The 20,286-nt window shown below is 40.8% G+C and overlaps 1 protein-coding gene and 1 non-coding gene across 4 annotated transcripts; both read left to right on the top strand.

Moving 5' to 3' along the window:
* Positions 1 to 709: 709 nt before the first annotated feature.
* LOC106553925 (cholinesterase) lies at positions 710 to 19,909 on the top strand. Of its 3 annotated transcripts, XM_087708615.1 has the most exons (6): positions 4,404 to 5,040; positions 8,807 to 8,880; positions 12,590 to 14,108; positions 15,356 to 15,510; positions 16,174 to 16,222; positions 19,510 to 19,909. In XM_087708615.1, the coding sequence occupies exons 3-5, from the start codon at positions 12,616 to 12,618 to the stop codon at positions 16,206 to 16,208; spliced, it is 1,683 nt and encodes a 560-aa protein (XP_087564741.1). In that variant the 5' UTR covers positions 4,404 to 5,040; positions 8,807 to 8,880; positions 12,590 to 12,615; the 3' UTR covers positions 16,209 to 16,222; positions 19,510 to 19,909. The 3 variants fall into 3 exon arrangements, with proteins under 3 accessions (XP_087564742.1, XP_087564741.1, XP_087564740.1); XM_087708616.1 differs by lacking the exons at positions 4,404 to 5,040; positions 8,807 to 8,880 and adding an exon at positions 710 to 1,188; XM_087708614.1 differs by lacking the exon at positions 8,807 to 8,880.
* TRNAL-CAA (transfer RNA leucine (anticodon CAA)) lies at positions 1,221 to 1,332 on the top strand. Its single transcript has 2 exons — positions 1,221 to 1,258; positions 1,287 to 1,332. It is a non-coding gene; the product is annotated as a tRNA-Leu (tRNA).
* Positions 19,910 to 20,286: the final 377 nt, after the last annotated feature.

Here is a 20,286-nt window from a genome sequence, read left to right on the forward strand (position 1 = left end):
ATTTTGCCAGAAACAGATAGTAAACACCGATTTCTGGCAAAACCATCATAAATCGTGATCGGGTGACCACAGGGCACTGCAAATAGCTGTAAATGCAGGCCGGTTGTTAAACACCCAAAATGTGGTGATATGACTGCAGGGCAGACTGGTATGTGGAGGTTGGAACTTTAAATCCAAGATGCAACAAGCTTTTTGGGGATTAAGCTAAGCAACCAATGAGGACTACCTGTAGCACTTGGGTGGAAGATTGTCAGAAAAAGCTAAAAGTAAAAAGACAGTGACAAAGTCTGTGTTTCAGCCAGGTAAATAACATAGGAATGTCCAATTGAGAGGGACACCCTCAAGCCATCCACAGCTGTGCTAATGCTGGCATAGCCTTTTCCTCTTATTTCACATCTCAAGAAAGATGGAAAACAGTGCTAAGTTTCCTCACCCAGTTCTTTGGAAAACAGAGTTTGCCATCACTTTTTTAAAAAAAGGACTATCAGGAAAAAGACTGGCAATAAGGACAGTGGGTACATATGAGCTTCTTCACCCATTCAAGGGTGTGCGGCTATAATTTCAACTCCAGCAAAGAATGACATCAAAAATATTTACGAAGAGCTGTGTTTATTTATTTATTTTTCAGAAACCCCACTTTTAAAAATGATGGAGGGCCCCAAAGGAACCTTCGTGTGCGTGTGTTATATTTATCAACATTTACTGCATTAAAAATTAAAATGGACACATTTAGAGAAATTGCATTGTATAAAAACAATAATATTAAACCATTAGTTATTAACTTAAATAAAACCAATCATTAGTTATTAACTTAAAATAAAACCAATCATTAGTTATTAACTTAAAATAAAACCAATCATTAGTTATTAACTTAAAATAAAACCAATCATTAGTTATTAACTTAAATAAAACCATGCACCCCACGTTTTTAAACAATACTAATCATAAAAAGAGTGGCTTTGTTTTACATTTTTGCAAGTATCTTCAATATCTGATAAACAATTTTGATTTTGCATATATCATTGAGTAAGAGGAAAGAGCGGTTAGCTCTTCGTTTGTGCAACATAGATGCTGCAATTTTTCCCGTAATACCCAAAAGGCGACGCCTTGTAACAAGGAAGGAGAGCGTCTCCAAATTATGGGAGATCCGGAGCATGAACTCAAATGAATTAGCATAGAAACAATTAGGTAAGTATTTTCAGCAACTCATTTTCTCAGATGTCAGGATGGCCGAGTGGTCTAAGGCGCCAGACTCAAGGCTCGCTCCTTACCAGTGTTGTTGGGTGTTCTGGTCTCCGAATGGAGGCGTGGGTTCAAATCCCACTTCTGACAATAATCTTTTTGCGGAGGGAGGGGACAAATCTCCCATTCAGGCTTCGCTATAAACTTCGGCAGCAAATGCCAGTAACGATCTCACCCATTTCCCCTCTTCCCAGCCGAAATTTTTAACATTCAAATCTCAAATGTCTCGTCCCAGAATCAACTTCCTCCCAAACGCCATTGCGCAGCTTCCGTTTCCAAAGAAAGCTACAGGATTTCTACTTCACGAGCTGTTGCTCTCTTTTATTTAGCAAAAAAGCTCGAAGGAGAAGCGTCTCTCGACTTAGGAAAGACGGAGCTAAAGAAAGCCAACAGCCCTGCAGATATCCCAGCTGAACCTCTCGTTCCGCCGAGGGTTGACTTAACAAGCTGTAAATTCGCTCTTGGCTCAAGTATCCAAACGGGGGGGAGGGGAGGGGGGGGGAAGGTGAACCGAAGGCAATTCTATCGGCCATTTGGTCCCCTAACATGGATGGTTGAGTGAACTTCATTACTTTATTTTCCAAAGAGCGCAAAGGTTGGATTTAGGATATTTTTGAAACAAAATAAAATAACAAACCAGTTATCCAGTGCATGGCAACGAAGGCTCTCTAGCCTCCCCTGGAACACACCCTGAATAGCCCACCTTGAATTCATTCCACATGGGAAATGATTTCACTTTTAGTGCGTTGGGTTTTTGTGTTTTCCCCCTTCTTAATTTGCCTCCTTTCCTAAAGAAAAGATCAACCCCCACAGTCCTTTGAAAGGACAAATACTGAAGCTGAAGCTCAAATGCAAAACGAAAGGAGAAGGGGACAGCAGAGGATGAGATGGTTAGATAGTATCATTGAGGCAATGAGTATGAATTTAAGATTGCTTTGGGGGACAGTGGAGGATGGGAGGGTTGTGCTATGGTCCATGGGGTCGCAAAGAGTGGTGACTCAATGTAGTGACGGAACAACAAAATGTGCTTCCCTACATTTCAAATTCATTATTACGTTGAAGGGAAATTGTAATAAGACTATAATATACTGGAATATTAGAATTAGTAGAAAGTTGTTCTATAAACATTTGTTTCCTGTAAAACACACACACACACATTATGCCTTTGTATTTATATTTCCTTTAACTAACTTCCTGTAAACGTATACTGTATTAGGCCTCTGTAAAGTATCTGCTAATTGTCAAACAAGGTAATTTACTCACCAATTAAGATGTCACATGAAACTTAGCAATAGGCCAGATGAGTATTTGATGGGAAATTTCCAGGCAATCCTAAGAGTTAGCATCTTTAGCAATGCTCTCGTGATAAGTAAATACTCACAGGAAATAGTAGAATAATTCTGATCTGATGCATTGTCATTCTTTAATTGTCATTCTTTTCTTTATAATTATAAGTCAAAGGTTACTGAAGAAGTCCCAAAGATGCTTTTTCAAGAGACAACTGAACTCTCTTGTTTTTTCTTTGAAAACATTTCACTTCTCATCCAAGAAGCTTCTTCAGCTCTAACCGGGGTGGTGGGCAATGAAAAGATTTATATTCCTTGCAAACAGCTAGTCATTTGCATGGGGCAGAAAACATCCTGCCGAAAGCACAGCTGCAACTTTTCAATGAAAGAACAAGACATACCATAGCACAGTCCTCTCAGCAGTTCCAAGAAGGCTCCACACCCATCTGCACCACTCAGATGACACAGATAAACCTCCATGGCCTCAATGACTCTCTAAAAGAAAGGAAATGACCAGCTGTCCACAAGGAATACTCATTCTTTCAATGAGAAGTTGGAACTGTGCTTTCTGCAGGATGTTTTCTTCCCCAGGCAAATGACCAGCTGTCTGCAAGGAATATAAATCCTTCCATTCCCCATCATCCAGTCAGAGATGAAGAACCTTCTTGGATGAGAAGCAAAACATCTTCAAAGAAAAAACAAGAAAGTCCAGTTGCCCCTTGAAAAAGCACATTTGGGACTACTATGACCTAGATGACTGAGAATCTTCACAGACAGTTACTGAAGAAGGCAATCATTTTCCTTTTTTTTTTTAAAGAATTATACCTGACCATCTTCTATCTATTAAAGCAGAAATGATTCTTGGTCTGATTTTGATTGCTGATCTCTTAAGTGCCATAAATGAAATGGTGAAGTTTTGTTCCAGTATTGTTGGAATTTCATAATGATGCTCCTTTGAATGAAAGTTTCTAGTTTCCTTCGTTTGTGTGTGTGTGCCTTCAATTCATTTATTATTCCTAGTATTCTTATACTATTCCTATTCATTTAGTATTCCTAGCCCCTATCCAGACTAGTCCCTGTGGTTTTTTGGCAAGGCTTTTCAGAAATTGTTTTCCATTGCCTCCTTCCTAGGGCTGAAACGGTCTGACCCAAAGTCATCCAGCTGGCTTTGTGCCTAAGGTGAGATTGGGAGTCCCAGTTTCCCACTTTCTAACCTGATGTCTTAAGAATTTAAGAACTAAGCCAGATTGTTCTGTTCCTGACATGCATTAAATAAATGGTTTGGAAAAATCATACTGTAGAGTTTTAGCTGCCTGGTTTTCTTACAAATGTGAATGCCAACATTTTGGCAAGGCTTTCTTTATCCCTTAATTATAGCTAGAATACAATAACAGGATTTTTTCATCTTTCCAGGTTTCTTTTTTTTTTTGATTGACCATATATACCAGCATGACCTCTATTTTTCTAAAGAATCCAAGCGATTAAGTCCAAAACCCACTATGGACACTGTTAGAAATATATTGTATGACCTCTCTTGAATTACATCAGAGTTTAATCAAAATTGTTCTGTATTTCCTATATTAAAGTTTGAAAAACATCTGGAGTATATTGGAACAGATGTATAATTTTGACCCTAATCAATATACTAAATTTACTTTCGAATAATCCCAATCTGAAAATTGAAGGGGGAGTTTGGAGGGAATTCATAGGATATTAATACGGCAGCCTTTCTCAACTGGGATTCCTCAGACCCAGAGATTCTATAAGAGATTGTGACAGAAAAAAATACTGTAAATTTGATTTATTTTTTTTAACTTTGCACATTGCACTATACTGTTTGCACTATACATTGCTCACCTTGATGGACATTTTTAAGTGCTGTAACTTAGCTGCTAGCCTGTTGCTACGCTCTTGTAAAACATGTATTATCTAGAAGTTAACTGTATTGCAATGTTTTTATATTTTTGTGATCTTTATGTAGGGGTTCCTTAAGACTTGAAATTTATTATAAGGGTTCCTCCAGGATAAAAAGGTTGAGAAAGGTTCCTATAGATCAGTGTTTTTCAACCTTGGCAACTTTAAAATGTGTGGACTTTTCACTCCCCGAATTGCTCGCCAGCTTGCTCAATCAAGTTTTTTAAACTATTTAGATTATTGCAAGAGGAATTTGGATATGAAATGACAGGAAAATCAACTGAAAACTTATTTTCATTTTACAAGTACGTAGGTCCAGATGTATAAGCAGCATCTAAAATTCCTGAACTGATATGTTCCTTTCATTTGTGTTCCTAGTGGGTGTAAATCCAAAAGAGTTTATTTCCTTGTTCCTTGTTTATGTATAATTAGAAGGGAAGGAGAGGATTAAGTATAGGCGGGGTTAAGTTATAAAAGCATCCTCCAATGCATCCTCTTGACATGTGAATCAAAGTGTTTTGAGTACCTTACGGAGCATCAGTAAATCTTCCAAGCAATGCCATTGACAGTCTACAAGCCAACAAGATGAATGTCTTCTGTAAGTACCTTTTTGCTTCACTAATTGAATTATGGTTTCAATGAAATGCATTATTTAATATATTATGGCTCAAAGCATAGTCAGGCAAATGTTTAGGCTGAATTAGACATTTTTTATTACTGATTCATCACACAGCCAGATGTTCAGACTGGATTTGGCATTTGTGTCCACTTATCAAGTCCTTCCTAAGGACCTGGGATAGGCAGATACTGATGTTTTATGATGTTAGCAGTATCATCACAGGATGTCAGCTGTTCCCACTAAAGCTGCCTTTTGCAATTAATTGATGGTGAATTTGTCAATTATTATTATTATAATTCTTTGTTCACCACAATGTGAAATCACATATATTACTGCCGTGTTTCCCCGAAAATATGACCTGTCCTGAAATTAAAGCCTTGCCACATTTTTTGTGTGGGCAAAAATATAAGGCCACCCTTGAAAATAAACCCCCTGGACACCCCCCTCCGGCCAGACAGAGCATCGCTCACCCACATAGCGGTATCCTGAAGGCGCCAAGCCGCAGGAGCTGGGGGGGAAAAAGGTGCTCACATTGCTTGGCGCCTTCGGGATACCACTACGTTGGGGAGTAGCGTGCTGCCTGGCCGGAGGAGGGAGTTGCCAGGCGGCTGCTCCCTTGCGAACTGGCTTCCAAAGAACTGGGCACAGCCTCAGGGGCGAAGCAGCCATGAGGTGACCACGCTCACGAGCAACCACCCGGCAACCCCCCTCTCCAGCTGGGCAGAGCACCATTCACTGACCTAGGGGGTATCCCTAAGGTGCCAAGCCATGTAGTGCTCTGCCTGCTCACCAGCTCCTGCAGCTTGGCACCTTAGGGATACCCCCTAGGTCAGTGCATGGAGCTCTGCCCGGATGGAGAAGGGGGTTGCGCGAGCACCTGTTCCGCGCCCAGCAGGCATGCCTCCTAGCCTCAACATGTCTGGATCCAGTTCTCCCTGCAGCAGCAGCCGCCATGCTCCGAGCATAACATCTCCGATTCCAAACTCCAAAACTCGGCTCCTGAATCTTCTAGCAGCAACCGCTCTAGGAGTGCGCTCTATGGTTGTGGGCTGACTCTTCGGGAGCCAGTTCGCAAGGGAACAGCCACCCAGCAACCCCAAAACAATAAGCCCTCCCCTATAATAAGCCCAAGGCCATATTTTGTAAGTAAAAAGAAAATAAGACTCTGTCGTATTTTCGGGGAAACACAGTATTATTATTCCATGATTAGATTTCAAGATTTCATAATCTTTTATCATTTAAAATCAGTTGCCATTTAGTCAAGTGGTCAAATTCAAATTAATGAGATGGATTTATAGTCAATTTGCCTTGATACATTTCTAATATTTGTAATATAATATTTGGTAGTACATATGACCCACCTTTAACCACCACTTACCCTGTAACCATTTGAAATTATAAAAGTGATGGTCAAAGAGACTTATGATTCATGCTACCTAGAATTATTTAGAACTAAGGAGAGATTTCCTAACAGCCAAAATAATTAATCAGTGGAATGATTTGCTCCGGAAGTTGTAGGTGCTCTAACAATGGAGGTTTTTAAGACAAGATGGGACAACCATTTGTTTGAAATGTTATAGTGTAAGGTCCCAAAATGTACTTGAGTCACCAGAATGCCAAAGAGACCCAAGAAGGGGCTTGGAAAAAATATCAGCTTTTATTTTTGATCAAAGCAAAGAGCTGGGTAGACCATTCCACAACATACAGACAAAGAGCATGCAGTGAAAGGACACACCTTGGGCTTCCTTTAAAGGTATGGCTTCCTTTAATACCTTCAGAGATATCAGCTTAGTACTCCCTGGCCAATGCCTTCCTTGTAGCCCTGCATTGGCTGTGCAGCAAGGAACAGGGGGGCTGAGTGCTTAGCAACACAGGTATTTGCCCAATATAACCTTGCCAGGCCATGACATACCCCGCACAAGGCACTGAATTGTACACAAAAACAAGATAACAGGAGTTAGATCACTAGATTACAAAGATGCTTTTTCAGGAGGCAACTGGATTTTCTTGTTTTTTTCTTTGAAGACGTTTCACTTCTCATCCAAGAAGCTTCTTCAGCGTGGTGTGGATGGTGGGGAATGGAAGATAGCTGAAGAAGCTTGTTGGATGAGAAGTGAAATGTCTTCGAAGAAAAAACAAGAAAGTCCAGTTGCCTCCTGAAAAGGCACCTTTGGGGCAACCATGACCTGGATGACTGGGAATCTTCATAGACTTTTAAGAATGCGATTGTTGAGCAAAGCAGTCATGCTTAATGGCCGCAACAACTCAAACCTGTAATTCTCATCTCAGTTGTAGTTGTAAATTGAGGACTACCAGTAAACAATTAAAAAGCCATTCTTTGATAAGCATCTACTGAACAAAAGGTAAAGGTAAAGATTTCCCTCGCACATATGTGCTAATCGTTCCCAACTCTAGGGGGTAGTGTTCATCTCCATTTCAAAGGCGAAGAACCAGCGCTGTCCGAAGATTTCTCCATGGTCATGTGGCCAGCATGACTAAACACCAAAGGCGCATGGAACGCTGTTACCTTCCCACCCAAGATGGTTCCTGTGTTTCTACTGGCATTTTCACGCCCACCCAGTCACATGACCACCCAGTCATGACCACCCAGTCACATGACCACCTAGCCACACACCAAGCCACACCCACAGAACCGGTAGTAAAAAAAAAATGAATCCCATCACTGGTACAACCTAGAACTAAGGAGAAATTTCCTAACAGAACAATAATCAGTGGAACAACTTGCTTCCAGAAGTCGTGAATGTTCTAACACTGGAAGTTTTTAAGAAGAGATTGGACAACCATTTGTCAGGTTTCCTGCCTGAGCAGAGTGTCAGGGTTTCAAGTAACAACCCCATTGCAATCAAAACTCCGAGGCCTGTAAGTTCCTCAAAGTAAGAATTTATTAGAAATGTCATATTGGCACATCTGGGAAAACCCAACTCTGACGGATCCGAGGGTTTTCCCACCCAAATCAAAACCCAAAGTTCTTGCCCCCAGGTCACACGTCCATCACATGGTCCAATCAGACCAGTCTCCAGTCCAGTTGGCTTCAGTCCACGCCTTCCAAACACCTGGTGAAAACGTCCTTGGCTCCCACAGGAAAGAATGTTATTTTGACTACATAGCTACATATTCCCCCGGCTACCTCTATCTCACCCCGCACGTTCCCACAGCTCTGACCAGCCTCACTGTGGTAGCCCTGGAGATGCTCCCACAATGGCTTCAGGGCTGACACAGGGAGTTGGATTAGAAGACTTCCAAGGTCCCTCCCAACTCTTATTCTACTCTACTCAAAAAGCTTCCACCTTTTACTTCTTCTCTTACCCTCTGGTGCCCTAGAGAATCGGTCAATCCCCTTTTCTTTGTGACAGCACCTCAAGTATTAGAAGACAACTATCATGTCCCCTCTAGTCCTTCTTTTTAATAGGCTAGCCGCTAGACTTACCTAGCTCCCACAATTGTTCATGATACTTGCTGAGTGCAGTTGTGCAGCCAATTGCAAATCTATCTGGTGGTGATGCAGGTTGCACACCAGAGATAGTGACTGTCCTTTGCTAAGGAGTTCTCTCACCCCATTTGAAGGAACTTCTGTTTTTTTCCATATCTTTGATATTGGAGCCTTTTGCCAATACTTTCAGCTTCCTTCCTCTTTATGGACAGAATCCGGTTGGTCAATGCACCTTCCTGCAATATATAAAGTTCCTCTTTTCATGATCTTTTTTGTTTGTGTGTGTGTGAGTAGGATACAGCCTGGTCATCTCTGAAGCTGCTTTCTTCTTTCGAATAACAAGTCGTCCCATTAAATCTGACAAGTGGGTAAGTCTGCAGAATTTTTGAAAAACAGTGGTTTTTCCCCAGAGAATTAGATGATTTTTAGGAAAGAGATTAGAATTTCTTTTTTTTTCCTGGCTGGTTAATTCTATTTAGGCTAGTTATTTCTATTCCAGGCTAAACATAACATTAGAGAGACAACAATTTATTAAGCCATAATAGGAAATGCCTGCTAGAGTTTGAGACACAGAGAACAAGAGTTGAAAAGAAAAGCAGTGAAGAGAAAGCCCATAGTGGGCTGCCATTTCTTCTAGGTTCAGATATGTGCTTGCAAATTCCTACCATCTTTATCTAGCAATAAGACCCGTTAAAAATCTGTGGGATATTCTTCTAGGTAGATGCTGATAGAATTGCATTTCCTAAAGCACTTGTGCAATTGTACTGGATACATCATGGGAGGCATTATTTCTACTTTGCTTTGCTGTAATATTGCTGGCTTGTTCACTTTTGGAATCTGTCTTGCTCCTCGAGGACAAATAATTGTTAGGTCTTCTTCAGAAAGCCTACAGAAATGCTTGTTAGGCAGCCTAGAGGGCCTGCTGAGAAAAGTATGTGTGGTTGGGGAAATATTAAGGTTAGGGCAGAGTTCCACAACCTTTTCAGTTGTGGATCGCCAGGTGTGTGTGTGTGTGTGTGTAGAGGGAAACAATCCGTGTGTGCTGCAGCCATGGGCCACAGCCCAGGGGTTGGACACCCCTGGATTAGGGGAACGTAGCTGTTCTAAAAAATGTTTCTGAGGCTAGCCTTTATGTGAAAGAAAACAGGAAATCCCATGGTGATTAGAGGTACTGGGTTCAGAGGAGAAGTTGAAAGTGTGCTCTTTATCTTTTCAGTTGTACCTGACTTTTTGTAACATTATTTCTCAACCTTGGCGACTTTAAGATTGGTGGACTTTAACTCCCAAAATTATGGTACTTGAAGTTCACACATCTTAAAGTTGCTAAGATTGAGAAACATTGATTTATAGCCTTTTATAGATTAGCTCTTTCCATTTTTTTCTGATGCTTTACAATTTTGCTTTTTGCCATTCTTACCATAACTGGTTTTTTAAAGGAATTTTATTGCACAACATACCCAAAAGAGGGCATGCTTATCTTCGTAATCCTAGGTTTCAGTGACTCTTCTGGCTTGACATCAGTGGATTTAAAACAAGATCAGAGCAGTAAAAATGTTTTTTTATATTTTTTTTATTTTTAAACAAACATAAAACAGACGTAGACACACACAATACATAAAAATCATCCTCCAGTTACATACAATATGTCGATTGGTTACAAAGCTTTGTGCTTTGTAATAGTCCCCACTTGCAATTTACACAAATTCTCATATCATCAATCCAGTATATATATATATGAACAATTATTATTATTATTATTATTATTAAGCATTCATTTGACTATAACTGCTATTACATCCTTTTATATAAAATATTCTAAATTTTAAGTAAATTATATTATGGCATTTCATTCCATCCTCCTAAAATTATCCAATGATATTACATCTTTATACCATATTCTATATAAAAATTGTTTATATTTAATAACAAGGCTGTTAGACTTCCTCTCCATAGTCCCCCCTTACAATTTGTATAAAGTTTCATATTATCAATCTGGTATGTATATGTATGTATGTATGTATGTGTGTATGTATGTATGTGTGTGTGTATATGTGTATATGTGTGTATATATATATATATGTGTATATATATATATATATATATATATATATATATATATATATATATATATATATATATATATGCATTATTATCATAGTTCCTCATTTATTTGACTATAACTATTATCACTCCATTTTATACATAATATTCTAAATTTAACTAAACTTAACTTAATTTTTATTATGACCTTTCATTACATCATCCTGTGTCCTTCCAATAGTAGTGCAATCTTATATCTCTTGCCATTTGTAGTATTAGTGTTCTGATTGCTTTCTTTGTAAGTCTTATATGGACTTAGCAAGTTGTTGCTTGCAACTTGTTGCTAATTACATATCTTGTAAAAACTCGAAACTCTCCATCTGTTCCTTCCATCAGCTTGCCTTTGGTTATCACCAATGCTTCTGCCAAAATTTCTCTCATTACTTCTATCAAATTTTCTCCCTTTTCTTCTTCTATATTTTGAGGTCTGGGATAGAGTTCCAATCCATCGGTCTCTCCTTTCCATATTCCACTCTTGCCATTTCCAACCACACTCAATTTACTGTCAATATTAACAATTTTCTTATCTCTTTGTTCATTTTTTTCTTCAATTTTTAGAACTCTGTCCTCAACTTTCATCATTGTTTGATAAGTATCCTCAATTTTTCCATCTATTTTTCCTGTTCTGTATTCTATATTCTCCATTCTCTTCTCAATATTATCTTCTCAATATTTTCAATATTAATATTTCTTTTTCATGCTGTGCCATTCTTCCAACTTATAAACACTGCCACTATAACACCCAAGGCTTTTTTTGTTAAATTTCAAGCAAGTTCATTATAATATTATTGTGTAAACAACCCGTGCTCTTCCCACTATCACTTTCAATAAACAAACTCAGAAGCCTTGAGATATAAGTCAAATGTTCAAAGAGAAAAGAAAAAAAAAACAATATTTCCAAGCCTCCAGCCTCTAAGTGGCAGTGTTACCTCTTTTTCCTCTGCTTTTACATCCCTCTTTGTATTCCAAACATAAGGAGAAAAGTTCTTAAAAGAAAAACAATCCGATCAAGCATTGTAAAAAAAAAGAAATTCTTAATCCATAAGTATGAAAAAACAATAAAAATAGAAGAAGAAAAATTAACCAATCCAATTTAAAAAGTAGGAAACATTTGTAGAGATTCCATCCGTAAAAAGAAAAAAAGAAAAAAAAAAGATAACACACTAAGTTTAATTCTGGCTTAATCTCACTGCTTACTCTCTTCTGTCTTGAATTTTAATTTCATTTTTGGTTTTTTGGGGTAATCTCTTCTCTAATAATAAAATTTATCTCACCAATTCGACACACTTTCTTTCCTGCTTTCCTTCCGTTCTGGAACTGTCCCAACTTCAGCAGCTTCAATGGCTGCTTCTCTGTCACCAGAAAAAAGAGCTTCTCCTGGATCAATCAGGGACTTTGCGATGTCCCTGAGATCAGCAGGATGTGCCCTTCTCTATCACCATCGCTACGGGACGGTTTAGGTCCAAAAGAACCGTCCAGTGCAGAGATATCGATGGCGATCTTGGAGCGCCAAGATCGTATATCGTAACATCGCGACATCAGCTCTGCCCTCCAGAGCAGTAAAAATGTTGATTTGGAGTAATTTTGCATTGTTATTTATTTCAGTTATATCTTAATCTTAGCCCACAATATAGGACTTAGTACACCAAGTTCCAGAATAGGATTCTGGAATAAGTTAGAAAGTTAGAATACAGATAATATATAACAACAGTGTATTGGGAACCCTAGAGAAAACCTAGCAATTCTGTGTAAAACTGTCCATTTGCTGAGCAAGATCAGTAATCAAGAATTCTAAGTGGTTCTTCTAGAATGCTGGAGATACATCATGGAGAAGGGCAAGGTTGACTAAGTCATTCCCTGCTCACCATTGGTGTCCTCAGCAAAAAAGGAGCCCCACCATCAAAATAATCATGAATTAGCATAAGATGTACTTATACAGTATTGGAATAATCTCATATTGATTGTAACTTTTTCCAGGTCCACCAACTCGTCCTACTATTGCAATGCCTTGTCTGCTATGCCCAACTCTCTTCTGCTGCCTCCTCCTCCTTCCCTTTCCATTAGCCTCCAGTTGTGCATCTAAGGGAGACACAGTGGTCATAACCAGCAGTGGCCCTATTAAGGGCAAGCAGTTCCTGGCTAGCCCTAGATCTGTGACAGCCTATCTAGGCATTCCTTATGCTGAGCCCCCCCTGGGGAAGTTGCGTCTCCAGAAACCTCTTCCACATCAGCCATGGAAGCAAACATTGGAGGCCACCAGTTTTGGCAATTCCTGTCCTCAATTTATTTTCCGGGATGACCCTGAAGTAGATATATGGGCTCCTAAAACACCACTGTCAGAAGATTGCCTTTCCCTTAACATCTGGGTGCCACATCCACAACCTTCTTCACCAGTCCCTGTTCTGGTCTGGATACACGGAGGGAGTTATTTAATGGGCACATCTTCTGTGGACGTGTACAATGGGACATCCTTGGCTGCCACTGAGAACGTCATTGTGGTCACCATCAATTATCGATTGGGAGCCCTAGGCTTTCTTTACTTACCACCAGCTGCTCCGGGGAACCTCGGCTTATGGGACCAACAGCTGGCCCTGAAGTGGATAAAAGAGAATGCAGCTGCCTTTGGGGGAGATCCTTCTCGGGTGACCATTTTTGGCCAGAGTGCTGGAGCAGTTTCTGTGAATTTCCATCTTCTCGCGCCAAAAAGCCAGAACCTTTTTGCCCAAGCGGTGATCCAGAGCGGAGCAGCCAATGGCTTCTATGCGTGGAGGTCTCCTGAAGAATCGAAACAAAAATCACTGGAATTTGTTCATCTGCTAGGTTGCTCTGAGGACAATAATATCAGCATAATGCATTGTCTGCAAACAAAAAATGTTTCTGAATTTACTCAACATGAAATAGCTCTGTTCTTAAAAGGTGGCATCCTGAATATTCCCTTCAGGCCAACCACAGATAGGGATTTTTTGCTTGGTAATCCAGAAAAGCTGATGGAGGAGGGGCACTTTCGGGTCAAACCTCTCCTCATAGGTGAGACCTTTGATGAAATGGCCCCATTTGTCCACTTCATTTTCCCTAACATCACCCACAATCTCATCAATCAGCAGCAGCTTCTGAAAGGGATACAGCTGTTGGTGCCAAATGCAACTAAAGATGTTGTCCAGAGTATTGCACTGAGGTACAGTGAAGGACAACATGGCCCAGCACAGTTCCGCTCCGCTCTGTCCCACTTCTATACAGATCGGATCATTGCATGCCCATTGAGGGAAGCTGCAAGAAATATCAGGAAAACGGGGAATCCTGTATATGCCTATTTATTCACACATCGCCCTTCATGGTCAGTTTGGCCTGAATGGATTGGGGCATCACACAGTGCTGAGATTCCTTACGTTTTCGGAACTCTTGAATCAGTGCTGTCTGCCAATCAAACACGCACAGAGGCTGAAGCTAGACTGAGCCGTAGGATGATGCATTACTGGGCAGAGTTTGCCAGAACTGGGTAAGTAGTTCACTTTATTTCAAAAATCTCTCTTTTTAAATCCAAAAAAAGCCTTTCCATTCAACAAATGCACTTTACATCTAAAGTAATGAAGCCATAAAGTAATGCATGCTTTTCCTTTCCATATGTTTACAGGTTGTATTATTACAAGCAGTTCATGATTTACAACCACAGTTGGGACTAGAATTTCTGTTGCTAAGCAAGACAGTTTTTAAGTGAATCACGCCCAATTTTAAAATCTTTCTTACCACAGTTATTAAGCAAATAACTGTAATTGTTAAGTACAATATATGATTATGTGAATACAGCTTCCTCCACTAACTTTGCTTGTTGAAAATCAGCTGGAAAGGTTGCAAATGGTAATCGTGTGACCCTGGGACATTGCAGCCATGGTGAATACATGCCAGTTGTCAAGCAGCCAAATTTTGATCATGTGACCCTGAGGATGCTGGAATAGTTGTGAGTACAAGGACCAGTTGTAAGTCACTTTTTTCAGTACCATTGTAACCTTCAATGGACATTAAATGAATAGTTGTAAGTCAAGGACTACCTGTACTGGAAACAGCCCTGAAATTTTTAAGGATTCTTAATAATGTCACTTATAGATAATTGTTCTTTTATGAGTTCAGTGGTATCACACGTATTCCAGGGTACATTATTTCTCCAAGCGGAATAAAGAAGGCAAAAGAGAGATAAGAAACAGTGTTACTCTACCATTAAGAGAACGAGCAAAGGCTTGCAAGGGAGTAAGTAGTGAAGGGGAAACTCACAAGATGGAGAGTGCCCAGGGTGTCAGTATTGGGACTGCCAGATCCAAGAGTCTACGAGGAGTTGGGTTCGGATCAACAAGGAGGAGACACAAGAGATTTCACAAAGCCAAACTCCATCCCTCCCTCAAAGTCCCCTTTGGGAGTTCTCCTTGGTTGTGGTTTCTCAAGTCAAAACCAGTCTCTTTGGAAAAGAGCTACATCAGAATAACAGAGTTGGAAGGGACCTTGGAGGTCTTCTAGCCCAACCTCCTGCTCAAGCAGTTGCCAAGCAGGCAACTAGAACTAGCCCTATTCCATTCTGGACAAGTGGCTGTCCAATCTCTTCTTCAAAACCTCCAGCGATGAAGCACGCATAGCTTCTGAAGGCAACTTCTGTTCCACTGATCAACTGTTCTCACTGTCAGGAAATTTCTCCTTATTTCAAGGTTGGTTCTCCCCTGCATCAGTTTCCATCAATGTCCTTTTTTTTCTCCATAGGAATCCCAATGGGATAGCAGCCAGAAAGAAAAAGTGGCCACTCTATAATCCCACAAAGCAGAATTTCTTCCTTCTTAATACTAAGCCATTCCAGGAAAAGGTGAAACACCACTGTGATTTTTTAAAGAGACTTTTTTCAAAGGCTAAAGAGACACGTAAGTTCAGCTATTCGTTCTGCCTTTGGAAGGGAGTGGGGGTTGATGGAAAAGATGTTTTTTAAAATCATTTATATATCAGATATAGAGATCACCCATCTCACTCATAGAGCAATCTCTAAAAATTGATTTTATTGCCACTCTTTCCTGAAATATATTCACTTGATTTTACACTGGGCAATTTTGTAATGCTAGTGATACATTTTGTAGAGCAAGCATATTTCATGACATCCCAAGAGTTAGGTCTTTAGTATTGTCTCTAAGTAAGCCTTAGTTGCTCACATAAAGATAACAACAATAACGAATCCCAAAACATCTGGATCACCACTTGACGACCATCGTCATTGACAAAATCCCTCTCAGTCAATTGAAAAAGGCAGCTTTATTTGGAATAGCTTACACCCTGCAATGGTAACTTTAATACCCCTAAAAATATCTGCCCATCCCAGCTTTTTGGGAAGGACAGAGTAGGTGGACAAAAAATATCAAATCCAGTCTAAACATCTGGCTGTCCATGTGACGAACAATAATGTTTTGATATATATTTAATAAATATATATTATGCCATGAATCATATCCTCAGAATCCTACTTGTAGATTCAGATTCTTTAGTGATAAGATTGTACACCTTATCTTGATATTTCATTTTTCTTTGTTCTGCAGAGAAGTCCAAAGGTGGTTCTGTTTCATCGGACTAGGAAGAAGACAGGAGGTAGGAACCTTAGTTGTAGTAACGTCCGGCAATTGGGATAAAGTTGGATGATTTCAGAAGGGAGCTAATCTTCTTTCTAAATAGTAATTTCACATCGGCATTCCAAACCATTTTAAAGTACAGTGGAAATTCAGGTCACGACTGTAATCCATTCCAGGACTGGAAGCAAGACTGATTGCGCATGCGCGCACACAAAAAAATGGTGCGGCAGGGGAAATCACTTTGGCAGAGAAAATTGCTGCAGCTGTGATTGATCACAACCCGAGGATGTATTCGTGAACATTTAGCAGATTTTTTGGTCGGCACCCGATTTAGTCGTAGTCAGAAGCATTCGTGACTCGAGTTTCCCCTCTAGCACTTTTGTGGCTTAGCTTTGCTGTGTGAAATGGAAGCTCTCCAAACTGATGCAATGGCCTTTGTGGAAGAAGAACCTGGAGAAACCTCTACATCTCAGCATAAACAAATACAGATCTTGGGCATAGGGGAAGGAAGGAATGAGTCACGAAGAGTAACGAAGAGAAGATTACACAGTGCTGAGAAAGAGAAAGCATGAGAATGAAATTCAGCCTGTGTGGGGCTGAATGGAGACATTAGGAATGTGTCCTTGTAGCCCAGGGATAAATGTTATCAGCACATTCGCATAGGCACCCCTGAATCTCAAGATGCAAATATTTCTTCTAACTAAGATTTTTCTTAGCTCAAGTTTGGAACTACATGCAAAAGTATGGGTAGGATTTTGCATCAGAAGCTGCAAAAGTGAGGTGTTGGAGGGTGCAGCAACTGAGTGGATAGTGACCCTTCATAACTATGATTCCCCACAACTGAGAGATTACAATGGCTTTATGACAGCCCTAAGAGCACGCTTTGAAGACCCCCTAGCTGAGCGAAAGGCAAGGCCCCGAATGAAATCCTTAACCCAGGGGAGAAAATCGGTGGCAGAATACACACCGGAATTTCGCGAGCTGGCTGGCCACATGCGGAGTTCGTCTCAGGAAGCTTTAGTGGACAGCTACAAAGATGGCCTTGATGACATCTACCAGCTCTGTGTTACCCAAGCACCCTCCCTCCCCCGAGACCTTCAGCACTGGTATGTGATGGCTGCGGATGTGGAAATTGATCTGGCCAGAAACTGACACCGTGAGGGAAGCAGCTGGAGCAAATCCCCCTCCTCGGCTTCGAAAGAGGCCCCTAAAGCTATAAAAGGGGTGGGGTCAGCAACCAAGCCCAGGTCAACAGCATGTTTCATATGCAGGAAGGAGGGGCATTGGGCTGCTAATTGTTTTTCTAAGCCTTTTCTAAAAGTTTTTCTAAAAGTTTTTTTTTCTAAAACTGACCTCGGCTGAAGAAAAAAAGGCTGAGAAGCAGCCAGCAAAACATCGTGAAACAGACCTGAATGGTATGGAAGTCATTGTGTTCACTCCTCCAGGCCTGGAGGAGTTGGGAATTCCAGCTGCCCCAGGGGAAAGTGAAACCGACCCCAACGACGACCCCCTAGTAAGTCTGCATGTGGGCCCATGACCATCCCAGTAGAATTAAGAGTGCCCTCAACTGGCACCCAAGGGAAGATGCTGGCCCTTTTAGACTCTGGTTGCATCAGGTGTCTGATCAGCCCAGTGGTGGTGGAGAAAATGGGGCTAAGACTGAGAACAATGAAAGTGCCCATTGCCTATTGCCAGCTGGATGGGTCAGTAGCTGTGGGGGGGCAGCCCATTTTGTAACTGAACCAGTGGAGATGTGGATGAGTGACCACCATGAATCTTTAAGTTTCATCGTCACCCCTGGGATGGAATGGCCCCTCATAGTTGGATTATTCTGGCTACGGAAATGGAACCCTCAACTGAATTGGAGGAAGAGACTGCTACACCAACCAAGAAGGGGGATAGGGAAAACCACCTGCACAGTCAAAGCCATGAATGAACTAGCACCGGCCCTACGCGAGAGAATTGAGGGGTGAGGAGAAAATTCCTAAGGAATATTGGAACCTCAGGGAGGTATTCAGCGAAAGGGCTTCCGATGAGCTTCCACTCCATCGCCATACGGATAGCAGCATAGAAATCCTCCTTGGGGTGAAACTCCCTGAGCCACAGATTTACTTGATGACCCCACATGAACTGGAAGAGTTATGAAGCTTCATTGATAAAAACTTTAAAAGGGGGTTCATCCAACAAGCTAGGCCATGGGTAGACACCCCGGTGTTATTTTTTTTTGGGGGGGGGGGGGAGATGTCTCTCTTCGCTTATGTGTAAACTATAAAAACCTGAATGCCATTTGCATGGAAAATGTATACCCCATGTCATGAAAGACATGTTACCTCATCTGGCCAAGGGGAAAATCTTCACCAAACTGGACTTAAGGGAAGCTTACTACAAAATTCGAATAAAAGCAGGAGATGAGTGGAAGACCGCCTTCAATTGCCCTCTGGTTTGTATCCAGTTTAGAGTGCTCCCATTCGGACTGCAGGGGGCGCCGGCAATTTTTATGCAGTTGATAAATGAGGTGCTGCATGAACATCTGTATAAGGAGTGTTAGTTTTATCTCAATGACATCCTCATCTATACGGAAATCTTAAGAGCAACATGTGAGACTTGTGCGCTCAGTCCTGAAGAAACTCAGGGCTGCTGAACTTGATGCCAAATTGTCTAAGTGTGAATTTCACCAGGAAAACCACAAAAACCTGCCCTATCCAAGTGGATCAAACAACTACAGGTCATCTGGCCCGTGATTCGAAAAGCACTAGATGAAGCTCACCAGGTACATAAAAAACAAGTTGATAAGAAGAGAGTTAAGCCTAAAGAATACCAGGTTGGAGACTGGGTTTTCTTCTCCACTAAGTATCTTCAGACTACCTAAAAGTTGAAGAAACTTGGACCAAAATATGTGGGGCCTTCCCCATTGTGAGGATTGTGAACCCGGTTACGGTGCAGTTGGAATTACCCCAAACCCTTAGGAGAATACACCCTGTATTTCATGTTAATTTACTGAAACCGGAACATACCTCCTCGTCTTAACTGGCCCATACCCCTCCTCCTGTCCTCCTCCTTATTGGGGGAGAACAGCATTTTGAAGTCAAAGAGATCCTTGATTCCCGAAAACATAGGGAGAAAATACAGTATTTAGTTACTTGGAAACATTTCCCTCCCTCCCACTCGGAGTGAGTTAACAAGTAAGATGTCAGGGCCCCAAAACTTTTGCAGTTGTTGCATTCTAAATACCCTGATAAACCTTGATATATTGTACTAATGTTCTTACTGTTTCTGTGTTTCTATGTGTTTTTTGTTTCCCTCCAGAACTAACACCTTTTCTGCAAGAGGGCCGAATGTCAGCCTCTATATTGCTTGCTTGCTATCGGCTGCCATAGTAACAGGGGGGGAGGGGTTTCGGTATTTGGGAGGGGAATCGTGCTGGAGAAGATGTCTCGGGGTGAAGAGGGAGTTTTGTTCTCACTATCTTCTGTGCATGCTGAATGTACTTCTATAGGTCTGATCAAGGTGAACCGTCTCTGCATAACAGATGGATGAAATCACCTGTAGATATACCCCACATGACACCCTTGGGGGTTGGAGATTGGACATTCAGCTTGGGGTTGTTGAGGGGAGGGGTTTGGGTAAACTTTTGATATGTACAATTTCCTGCTTTTAAGTCTCAGATCTTGCTTTACTTTCGTTGCTATCAGTTCATATCCAATAAAAATACCTTTTCTCTAAAACAATGGAGTTGGGGGTTTCATTTCTTGGATTTTGAAAGAGGCACATCTGACACCCTGGGGAAATGATGACACGCTGCACCAGAGAACCTTCCAGAAGCATCCATTGTCCTTTCAGGGACTGACTGGTGGGAACCTGGAAGACAAATAAGGAGACAACTAACACCCACATTACTTTTGCTGTTAAAATAATAAATTCCTAGGAGTAATTTGTTATATCTTGATTTGAGACAGGCGTTTAATTAATCCCGCTCCTTCAAAAAGAACCTCTTAATAAATACTGTCTGAATTCTTAGGATAAAGATCCTTTAATTTTCACAAAAACATAAGAACTTGATGCAATATGGAAAATCAAATAAAG

The sequence above is a fragment of the Thamnophis sirtalis genome, unplaced genomic scaffold (genome assembly GCF_051295495.1).
Source record: "Thamnophis sirtalis isolate CommonGarterSnake01/CBP01778 unplaced genomic scaffold, rThaSir2_p1.2 scaffold_3, whole genome shotgun sequence".
Lineage (NCBI taxonomy): Eukaryota > Metazoa > Chordata > Lepidosauria > Squamata > Natricidae > Thamnophis > Thamnophis sirtalis.

Coding starts and splice junctions, on each gene's coding strand:
- LOC106553925 (XM_087708614.1), top strand. Junction 14,109..15,355: donor GCAGAGTTTGCCAGAACTGG/GTAAGTAGTTCA, acceptor TTTTCTCCATAG/GAATCCCAATGGGATAGCAG. Junction 15,511..16,173: donor TTCAAAGGCTAAAGAGACAC/GTAAGTTCAGCT, acceptor TTTGTTCTGCAG/AGAAGTCCAAAGGTGGTTCT.